Here is a 10,935-nt window from a genome sequence, read left to right as displayed (position 1 = left end):
TATTACAAGGAATAATCAAAATTTACTACAAGTAGCAAGATATGGTTATTTTTTTGTAATATTAAGACTACTTGTCCTTCTGAAAAATTGGACTATTGTAGGTTTGGACATTTTTTTGGTTGTGAATAAGTCAACCTTATTGCTTATCGATTATACTTATTGGAGTCTGTGAAGATCCATCCCTTATTTTACATATCTCTTCTTGAGCCATATAAGATAGTAAATATCTTGGAAAGAAGACAAACACCACTTCTTCTTATAAAAGTGGATAATAATCAAGAATTGGAGGTAGAAGCAATCTTAGATTCAAGGCAGTGCCAAAATAAATTAAAATATCTTATTCATTGGTGCAGATATGATATTAATAAATAAATATGGAAATCAATAAAGAATCTTATAAAAACAATAAAAAAAATTGAGGATTTTTATTGACAAAATCCATCAAAATCAAAATGAAGAATAGAAAATCTTTATTACAAAAGAAAGAAGATTTATGAAAGATAGCATTTTATCTTCTACTTTTGTTTGTAACTTTTATATATTTGTGACACTAAGGAAATAAAGAACCTACAACCAACATATTCAACTCAAGAGCTATCATTTATTAACTTATTAGATGAAACATTGTAATTGTTATAACCTTCAAGATAACATAATTGAAATGAAGATTCTCAAGACCAACATGTCTTTCTTCAAATAAATGGCAAGATATAAAGTGTTTGATATCACAACTTTCAAAGAAACACCCAATATTTGATAATTTTATTAGAAATAGAAATGGCTCTTGATTGTGTTCTAAATGTTTTATTTGAAGTAAGTTACAAAGGCTTCAAAAACCATCAAATAATGGGATGGTCTTCTCGTCTTAATATGAGATATTATTGATGACTAAGGAGACCTAACAATCATCTTTGAAGAGAACAAAGATCAATACATGTAGCAAACATAATTTGCTACATGTTGAATTTCTTCAACATATGATGTTTGTTCTTTGTAGAATTCGTCCCTAGAAAGAAGGATAATGTTACAAATATATGTATTTATTCTAATATTTATCAAATAATCAAGTAAAAATATGTAAAAATAGATTTAATTCATAATATTTTTTAAAGAAGCTTCTTAAAAGCTTTATAGTTGATACTTTGAATTTACATGTATTAATAGATGATTGATAGGTTAAAAAATTGATCAACAAATTAACTAGGTGTTGATAGCTTGTAGAACAAGTTAACTTTGTGTCATACATATAAAAAACTTACCTTGTAAATTAAGATATGTATCTTACAAAGTCAACATATTTTAGAGGTCTTATAGGATATCACTACATAGTTTCTTATTAAGAATGTATATGGAAGAAAAAGAGAAGCCTTCTTCACTCTTGTTAATGCCTTTATAGTTCTTAGTCTTATTTTTAGACTTGCTAATCTTCTTATCTTTAGCAATAGCCATTTTATTTTAATTTTATATTATCTTTGAATGATTTTTTGGACTTATTGAGTGATACAAGAATGTATTAATATTTTAATTCTTTGAGATTTATGTCCTTGACAATACATGAGATTTCTACCCTAAGAGTGTCGATAAGCTTATGAAGATTTGGAATGATTCAAAATCTATTCTTACCTATGTTAAGAGTAGCATCTAGAATTTTTCCTTCCAAAAAACAATTCAAAACATAATTATAAGTCAATATAGATGAAGATAATCTACAACCTTTAATATAAAATAAAAAAATTTATAAGAAAGAATAGTCTACTTTTTTTAAGAAGAAATCACTACTAAAGAATTAAATTACTAGATTGAAGGTAGATAGTCTACAATCTTCAAAATACAACCATAAAAGTAGAGTAGTCCACTCACTTCTAAAAACAAGATAAGAATAATGAATTAGCACTATTGTCAAACTGTCAAAGACATGAATTTTTAAAAAATGAAAGTTAAATACATTCTCGTGTTATTTAAAAATCTAAAAAAATCACTCAAAAATGGTATGATATTAAACTAGAATGGTTATTGCCAAAGATAAGAAGATTAAAAAAGCTTGAAACAAGATTAAGGACTAAAAATGCATTGACAAGATTGAAAAAAGCTTCACTCTTGCGTAAATATATACTATCTAATTAGAAGCTACATAGCAATGTAGTATAGGACTTCTAACATGTGTCCATTTTATAAAATATGTTTGTTAACTTATAAGGCAAGTTTCTTAAATATGTGGTGAATTGTTAACTTCTACGATAAGCTATCAATACATGTAACATGTGACTAACTTGTTGGCCAAATTTCTAACCTACCAATCACCTATAGATAAATATAAAAGTGAAACCTCATCTATGAAGCTTCTAAGAAGCTTTCTTATAAGATATTATTGAATTAACATATTTTTATGTATTCATAATATCTAAATAACTATTGGAATAAATTTATATGTTTGCAATATCCAATCTAGTTGAACTAATGGATTTATAGGCATAATGGATAATGACTGATAACATCTAATAAGTGGATATGAAGGAAATTTTAATTTGGATAAGTCATAGATATCATAGATATCAACTAAATTAGAAATATTATAGACAAATCACTTTTACAATATTCTAGACACTAAAGCTTGGTTTTATACTATGATATTATTCAAATTCCTAAAAAAATTTTAAATATAATTTTGGCTTATAATAACTGTCTAATGCAATGAACAACTTAGCTCAAAATTAATTTGAAAGCTGAATTTGATTTGAAAGTATTCATAGTAGCTACATTGTTTATATGTATTTTGTTAATAGTTGGAAAATTACATGCTTCAAGCAAGTGATGGTAAAAAATTGGTTGGTTGGGTGAACACAAGGTACTAACTTCTAAAGTTAAGAAGACTTTGTTGAAGCATAACATAGTAAATGAGACTTGCATACATACTTGATTTCATTCTTTTCCTTTATTTCTTTTAGATTTGAGACAACACTTAATTATTTTTATAACTCTCTTGTATGCAAGAACATAATCTTATTGCAAAGCTATCTTATCTAAAGTAGAGACAAGTCATGAAGATCATATGACCTAATAAGATTTTGAATCAATATTTTACCCATTGGTTTGTTGTTTGATTCATCCATCTAAAATTTTTGTTGGAAAATTATATATGTGCAACAAATGAATTCTTTTCATTGTCCTTATTATGGTTCAAAAAGCTTGTTTTTAGTATTCCAAATTCTTACACCTTCTAAACAAAAAATTATAGATAAACAAAGTGTAAAATCCCATGAAAGAATATTTATTAAAGAACAACAAATCTACAAGTAATTGAACATAAGACTCAACACGTAAAAATACCTAGAAGAATTACAATGATTACAAAATAGAAGAGAAGAGAAGAAAAACAATATATATATATATATATATATATATATATATATATACATACATATATATATAGATATATATGAACTTCTAAAATTAATTCAATAACTAGCTTTAACCTACTTTCTTAAATATATTTGGAAATCATTTTACTTAAAATATTTTAAACTTACATATTTCACTATAGTTAGTAATCAATAATTTTCTTTTGTCATTCTAATACAAAAAAAAAGACTGAAATATATAAGTCAAATTAATTTTATGTTGCTAAAATATTATTTATTATTTTATTATTTTTTAAATTATTTGATATATATATATATATATATATATATATATTCATTCGTGCATATGTAGATACATCCATACTGTTTAAATTTCAAACACACAATAGTAAAAGAATGAAAAAAAAAAAAAAAAACCATTCAATTTTTTTCCTCCTTTTTAGTGAGGTGTAAATTTTCATGTCCTATACTTATCACACCTCCATTCAAATCAGACTATATTTGGATACACAGCGCATGAAAGTGCTTGAATCACGACCGCAGTAAAACCCAGAAATAAGAAAGTAGTGTGTTTTACTTTAAAATATCACGAAAAAGCTTGAGGATAGTGACAAAGGCGAGACCAGCCACAGTCAGGGAGGTAGTCCACCGTCCGATGAACGGGGCAAGTTCGTCGCTGTCGAAGTCTACCCTAGTAGGAAATCACCGCTGCCCGCTACGATACTCTCCGCTGCCCGTCAGGGGGGGGGATTAGGGCTACAGTGGTGGGAGTGCAAGAGGGGCTTGGCAGCGCGGGCGTGATCTCTTTCTCGCCTCACCCTGCCTTGAGCTGCAGCAGCTCCGCACGAGACGTTTCCCCCTCCCTTTCCCTCCCTGCATCTGTGCTGTGTCGCCATGGCCGTCGCTCAGCCGGAGGTTAAGCTCTTCGGGCGCTGGTCTTTCGACGACATCGAGGTTTGATTCTCTGCTAGATTTTCTTTTCCCTGAAAATTTTGATCGTGTTTTCGGGTTTTGTGAAGTACTTCTCAGGCGGTGGATTGCTGCTCACTGGGAGGACTGTGTCTGTTGCAAATTCAATTCCTTCAAGTAGAGAATGTTAATTTCTCCTCTGCCATGCCTGGCGGCTTGGACTGAGTCCGTTCCGCTCTTAGTCGTCTCACTACATTGATTTTAGGGTTGCGACGGGGACCTGACTCTAATATGCCTGAGACGGGCATAGGCTTCCTAGTGACGGTTCTCATGATTGGTCTAGGAACTATAGTTGGGTCATAGGGGTCTTTTTGCCCCCCTTTTGTTTGTTTAGTAATGAATTTCGCGCTGTAATATCGAAATTGGATTTTTTATTTATTTTATTTTATTTTATACTGCGAATGTAATGTGGAGTCTGGCCTGCGTAAATCATGATTGGATTGGCTTCTACTTATGCTCCTGTTTGCTTCTCATCACGGAACATCAAATACCTGTATTGATTTTTCTATGCATGTATATAATATTTTATATACATATTTTTTATGCGTATATTGTATAATATGTGCACTTCGATGTAATTGTGAATTCGCTGATCAAGGGCGGGGGTCTCCGTTTTTACATTGCACAGCAACCTCATGTTTAGGGTGTTCTCTTTGTCCTTGCAGATTAATGACATCTCGTTGGCCGATTATATTGCTGTATCCGTAGACAAGCATGCGACATTCGTACCCCACACCGCCGGACGATACTCCGTCAAGCGCTTCAGAAAGGCACAATGTCCCATTGTTGAGCGATTGACCAACTCTCTCATGATGCACGGTCGCAACAACGGTAAGAAGTTGATGGCTGTCCGCATTGTGAAGCACGCTATGGAGATCATTCACCTTCTGACTGATCAGAACCCCATCCAGGTCATCGTTGATGCTATCATCAACAGGTTTGAATCTTATCTTTCTATTGGTGTTTGATGTGGAAAATGAAATGCGACACTCTTGAGGCGAGTCTAATTCAATTGTAGCAATTTTTAGTGGCATGAGGCATATCTTTTATCTGCTGCAGTGGACCCCGTGAAGATGCCACACGTATTGGTTCTGCTGGAGTTATCAGGAGGCAAGCCGTAGATATTTCCCCTCTGCGAAGGGTTAACCAGGCTATTTACTTGCTCACCACTGGCGCACGAGAGTCTGCTTTTAGAAACATCAAGACCATTGCTGAGTGCTTGGCTGATGAGTTGATTAACGCAGCCAAGGGTTCCTCAAACAGGTATGAATAGTTACGGGAAAGTCTTCGACATTTACTTGTTCTTTGGAGCAGAAATTGTTATCCTACCCTTTTTCTGACTTGTGGGTAATTCTTTTTTACAGCTACGCTATAAAGAAGAAGGACGAGATCGAGCGTGTGGCCAAGGCTAATCGTTAAGCTAGTTTCACGATGGTTCTTGGATTCAGGAGTCCTTTAAAGTTTTACCTTGTGGAATTTTCTTCTGAACTTCTGGCTCCCAGAATCGTCATGGTTAATCTATATTTCTGACATGTGGTTTAATGATGTGGCTAGTTTCTTAGTTTTCGACAGTAGCTCTAACTGGCTACGCGATCAGCAGCGTTCTATTTGCTTGGGCACACACTTAATGAAACCCTCAAACAGGATTGATCCTCTGGGGAATGAATCTCATTGTTTCTTTTGGAGAATTCCTACCTTTCACAGAACCTGAATCTAGGAACAGTTTTTGAGTGGAAGAATGATATGGATATGTGTCTGGTGGTATTGCGAACATGATAAAGATAAGTAGCACTGGTCCTTCGAAGAAAGTAAAGAATCAACACTTGTGACAGGAGGTAGGATTTAGAATGGCATAGGAAAGGGAGCCAAGCCACAGTAGGGAAGCACATAGAAAAGGGAGTCTTGGCACAATGAAGCAAATGAAGACGTGTTAGGTGGTGCATGGCACAACCAACAGTCGCATGATCTGTGAGGACTCTACTATGTGAGCATTTGGTTTATTCTCGGGCAACGGAAGAGTGGAATTTTTGTTGTGAGACCTGCGCTGAGTGAAGCAGACATAAGGAATCTGGTTGATTATGATAAAACAAACAATTACGATACTACTTGTACCACCGCGTGTCAGCCGAACATGTCTTAAAAGCACGAATGGCTCTAATTGAAACTTCTTAACGTTTGTTAACATCCACCCCAGCGAAGGGGGCATCAAGTCACTGTTACGGCGGATCTTACGCTGTCATGTCCGAGACATAAACGAAACCATTTCATGCCCTTCATCTCAAAGACCCTTGTCGGTAAAAGACTATCTTCTGGGTCGGTGCCTTCTTAAGTGAATGTATTCAGATTCCTGTTAAGTGCAGAAAGGAACTCTGCAGAAGCCGGTGGTGTGACGGCAGAGGACGAAGTAATCCGACACCCATCCCTCCATCCCCGTCGACCACACATGCACTTTCAACCACCATGGATCGTCGATAACTATGACGTCCTCTCTCTTGCACAACACTTGCACATCTGTTGATGAAGTTAGAGTTGTGATAGCCGTGACATCCCAGCCAGGGTTCACTTGAAGGAGCGTCCTGCCAATTATGGTGCCCGGGATCCCGTGTATTCGAACACAGCAAGCAGGGCTAGAGCAGCAATTTAGAACCAGCAGAGCCATGAGTAGGGTCGGCAGTACTTTCCTGCGACAGAAGATCATACGCCATTACACAGCATTTTGGATACCAGTCACGTACTTCTCGGAGTTTGTGAGTCGTACTCCGACTAATTTCAGAAAAATAATATCTTGATCTGAGAAGCAGAGAAGTAATAAATCGAAAGCACTTGATGAGGGTTGACAGAAGCTCAGGATCTGGTGAAAAGCTTACAAATTTAAAGTACTCGATGTCCTTACGTGCCTCATCGTGTACAATTTTCGCAGATGTAATCTATACCTGCACTAGCAATCGGGTCGTTTGAATCCGCAGAACAATGCATTCACAATGCTCGACCTCAATCCAGCCAACCGAGACACACAACCTCTGAAGCCGTGGTGCCCACTTAACCATTTGAACAAATCGATGGGAAGAAATTTGCTGTCTCAGCAATTGGTTACCGGAAAAGGCCGCCAGATGACAACTTCGAACCAAAGATTACTTTGCGTCACATTCGGAGCACGATCCTCAAAACAATGAACTGCTTTGGGCAGCAGGTATCAGGTGCAATGCACATTTTGCTTCAGAGGCTGCCCACAAACTTTAATGAGTCTGGTTGCAGAGACTTTACAATTGTCGTCTCGTCTCCTTCAATACCATCCAAGAATCCTACAAACCAGAGATGATGAACGCGGGAGTGAATGCTTTGCTTCTAAAGGAAGCACGACCGCCACGTTGGCTCAGGACCCCGAGTGACTGTTTCAACACGCTTACTACCTTACTACACCTGAATTCCTCCACGCAGCTTGCAACAGACGAGCATTGGAGTGTGTTCGACTTTGTTTCTTTCCCAATGGCATATCCAGTCGACAAGACCACGCAACCCATGCGGTTTTTCTGGCATTATTCTGTACCTTGGGATGGCGATGCTTGCAAAACTAGTTCCAGTTAGTCCTGTAACATCCTTCAGGTTATTGTTGGACCGTAAGCGTTCTTGGTGGGTCTGCCCCACCAGAGATGTTGAGTGGGATGTAGCTCTCATTGTAGATCCAAGTTGTGAAAGGTTGCTTGTACTCGACATGCTGGATTCCAAGTCTCTCTCTCTCTCGACGTGATGGAGAATATAGCATATGAGGCGTGACGTTCCGTGGATTATGCTGCTGAAGTGATATAGACAAGCACATGAGCGCAGTGATAGCAACGGGACTGAGCAGGAGCAGCAAGAGCTCCAGTGCAACTCATGGTTCCATGCTGTGGCATGGTGTGAGGCCTCAGGGCTAATCCTTGAACCCTAAGGCTGCAGCAAGAGGCGATGGTGGCATTGGAAACTGAAGCTGGAGAGCCCTCTGATCAGTTTCTTCAAGTGAGGATATTGTCCAGGAGACACGCGCTGGAGCTCACTTCACTGATTGTAACGTTTACATTTGAGATTATTTTATAGGGGAATCCTTGTGTTTTGTGGCACATAAATTGACTATATATATATATATATATATGAAATATCATTCAATGCTTTAAAGCACAATATGTTTTTTTTTTGGGGAGGTTCAAGAATAAAAGCAATTGCTAAAAAGTAGTTATTATGAGCTTATTTTGGCTAAAGTAATATTTAGAGATAGTATATAGATTGTAATTGTATTTATTTTTTATTTTTTTTGCAACTTCCAGAATTTATTGCATCCTTTGGTCCATATTTTGGCACAATAGAACTAGAGTTTTAAGTGAAATCATTCTTTACTATTAAACCTTCTTAGTGAGATAGTATTGGAGAATTTTTGGAATCCAAATGGAATTGATTCCAATTCTTAAGTTGGAAATAATTTGAGACAAGAGTAAGAGTTACTCTTAGAACTTTCTAGTACTATAAAAAATATTATAAAATAAATAAAAAGTTAATTGTAGAATAGTTTTAAAATAGAATACAAGTTGAATTTTGGATGTGCATTTGATTTTGGCACTAAGTACAAATGATATTGAGAATCTTGATTAATCACTTAAACTAACTTGTGGATGTAGGAATAAGGATAGTATTATACTTCTTCCATGAAAAAACAATTGAACAATAGTAGTTTTTATATCAGTTTCAATTTAATTGGAATAGAAGAACAAGTGAACTAATTCAATCATGTCTCAAATAAAGTAGTGACATGCCAATTACTAAGATCCTTAATGAATTGACAATGATTGGTCATTTCTCAATGAGGAGTGTAGGGCAAATTGACTTTGAAATTGGAATTGTGGCCATCACACTTAAATTTGTATGGTCAAAATATCAATTGAGAAAAGATGTGCTGAAATTTGAATTTGCAAGCATTCATTAGCCATGATAAATGACTCCTCTTTGGTCACTTGTTTGGGTGATAAAAAAACACCACTTGCAGCATCTACTTATCTATTGATCAAAGTACATATAAAAGAGCCAAGTTATGCTTTGAAATTATTATGAAAGCTAGTGGAGATTGACATAAATTAAATTAGACATTTGATTGAGGAACAAGTGAGTTTATAGTAGGAATTAAATGAAAGTGAAGAAAATTGGAACATCCAACCATTAAAATTGGAGATTGGATATCAAATTTTTATAGCTATAATAAAGTCTTTATCAAAGTTGACATCTACTCCAATTCCTTTATAATACAACTAAGGGAGTAGCAACAAACACTTGAAAGTCAAGATTTCATAGCACTTAAAAAAATAAAAAAAATAAAAAAATAAAAAATAAATAAATGCTTGATTTCTTTTAGAAATAAAATTATTCTTAGCAATTGAAAAATATATAGAAGTTATAATATTAAGAGTTGGCAGTTATCTAGCCTATGTCAAAAGATTGGAAGAATTTGTAAAAGTAGGTCCTAAATTCTTGCTAAAGGCTAAATTTTGAGATTTGACTATTGAAAAAGGATAATTTCTTAAAGAGGTAAAGTCGATTGTGATTACATACAAAATGAAGGTAAAGATATGTAAGCAAGATTTAAAAACCTTAAGAGAAGAAATTTGGTATGAAGCACTCACCTTTTGATGTGCAATTCTTTTATTAATCACTCAAAGAGCTTCTATCAAATAAGAAGCTTATTTGATATTACCTTCAATACTGATTGTACAACTTTGTAGAAGCAAGTGCAATGATAAACACATTAGAACCATAGTTGTAAGCAAAGTGGCTTAATGTAAACAATCAAGGTGTTAAAAACATCTTTTTGGCAATCTTGAATAACTTAAAAAAATCTTATGACAATCTAATCTATATCAAATAAATCTTAAACAATCATCAAAAAATCCTAATGAAATCTTAAAGAAATTATTAATCCTAGTCAAATTTTAAATAAACTCTATAATAGATTGTAAATCTCAATAATTATATTTTTGAACTATTAAGCTTAATTTAAGTCTTTCACATGCCTATTAATACTAATTGACAAAAAGTATACAATTTTTGAAGGAAATAAAGATTACAAATTGAAAGAAAATATTCCTAATTTGCTTGGATGTCAATTATCTTCTTTTTTCCAATTTCAATATAAATCTTCTAACAATAATATCTCTCCATTGAATTGTTAAATTATTTTAAAAATTTATATGAATTTTAAATAATAAATAATATATTAGCACATGAAAAATTTATTCCAATCCAACTAGCATATTACTTAAAATCAAAGAAAATCTCACTCACTTTCTAAATTCAATTTTTGTGATCATCATTCACTTGAATTTTAACAAATTAAAAATCTAAATAAATTCAAATTTTTAATATAATTTAATAAAAATAATTATATAAATCTATAAAATTTTATTCATAGATTATCCACAAAAAATTACACAATTTATAAAAATGAAACCTCTTTTTTATTCCACAAAAAATAAAATCACTCAAAATAATCTTGACTTTGCAAAGCTCTTTTAAAGTCATTATAATCTTAAATCCCTCAAAACCAACATTCAAAGAAACACTATTAAATTTGTTCTTAAATCTTATT

At 33.8% G+C, this 10,935-nt stretch overlaps 2 protein-coding genes across 4 annotated transcripts; one reads left to right on the top strand and one right to left on the bottom strand.

Moving 5' to 3' along the window:
* The first annotated feature begins 4,175 nt into the window (after positions 1-4,175).
* LOC112273661 (small ribosomal subunit protein uS7) lies at positions 4,176-5,999 on the top strand. The gene is made up of 4 exons (XM_024502683.3): positions 4,176-4,313; positions 4,994-5,265; positions 5,388-5,591; positions 5,693-5,999. Exons 1-4 carry the CDS (start codon positions 4,254-4,256, stop codon positions 5,745-5,747), a joined length of 591 nt encoding a protein of 196 aa, XP_024358451.1. The 5' UTR covers positions 4,176-4,253; the 3' UTR covers positions 5,748-5,999.
* A 461-nt stretch (positions 6,000-6,460) lies between these two features.
* Positions 6,461-7,992, bottom strand: LOC112273662 (uncharacterized). 3 transcript variants are annotated; one of them, XM_024502684.3, is made up of 3 exons: positions 7,423-7,992; positions 7,196-7,261; positions 6,461-7,009 (listed from the first exon to the last, which is right to left on the bottom strand). In XM_024502684.3, exons 2-3 carry the CDS (start codon positions 7,228-7,230, stop codon positions 6,679-6,681), a joined length of 366 nt encoding a protein of 121 aa, XP_024358452.1. In that variant the 5' UTR covers positions 7,231-7,261; positions 7,423-7,992; the 3' UTR covers positions 6,461-6,678. The 3 variants fall into 3 exon arrangements, with proteins under 3 accessions (XP_024358452.1, XP_073385600.1, XP_073385601.1); XM_073529499.2 differs by lacking the exon at positions 7,423-7,992 and having other exon boundaries at positions 7,196-7,416; XM_073529500.2 differs by lacking the exons at positions 7,196-7,261; positions 7,423-7,992 and adding an exon at positions 7,262-7,416.
* Between the last annotated feature and the right edge of the window lie 2,943 nt (positions 7,993-10,935).

This window comes from Physcomitrium patens, chromosome 20 (assembly GCF_059467195.1).
Source record: "Physcomitrium patens ecotype Gransden chromosome 20, ASM5946719v1, whole genome shotgun sequence".
Classification (NCBI taxonomy): domain Eukaryota; kingdom Viridiplantae; phylum Streptophyta; class Bryopsida; order Funariales; family Funariaceae; genus Physcomitrium; species Physcomitrium patens.
This window is presented reverse-complemented; position numbering and strand designations above follow the sequence as displayed.

What these genes read in the sequence shown, in the direction of transcription:
- LOC112273662 (XM_024502684.3), bottom strand. Translation starts at nt 7,230, where the DNA reads ATGAGGCACGTAAGGACATCGAGTACTTTAAATTT. An exon ending in ACATCGAGTACTTTAAATTT is followed by an intron (nt 7,010 to 7,195) that starts GTAAGCTTTTCA and finishes CTTCTGTCGCAG; the next exon opens with GAAAGTACTGCCGACCCTAC.
- LOC112273661 (XM_024502683.3), top strand. Translation starts at nt 4,254, where the DNA reads ATGGCCGTCGCTCAGCCGGAGGTTAAGCTCTTCGGGCGCTGGTCTTTC. An exon ending in GGTCTTTCGACGACATCGAG is followed by an intron (nt 4,314 to 4,993) that starts GTTTGATTCTCT and finishes TTGTCCTTGCAG; the next exon opens with ATTAATGACATCTCGTTGGC. An exon ending in GCCAAGGGTTCCTCAAACAG is followed by an intron (nt 5,592 to 5,692) that starts GTATGAATAGTT and finishes TCTTTTTTACAG; the next exon opens with CTACGCTATAAAGAAGAAGG.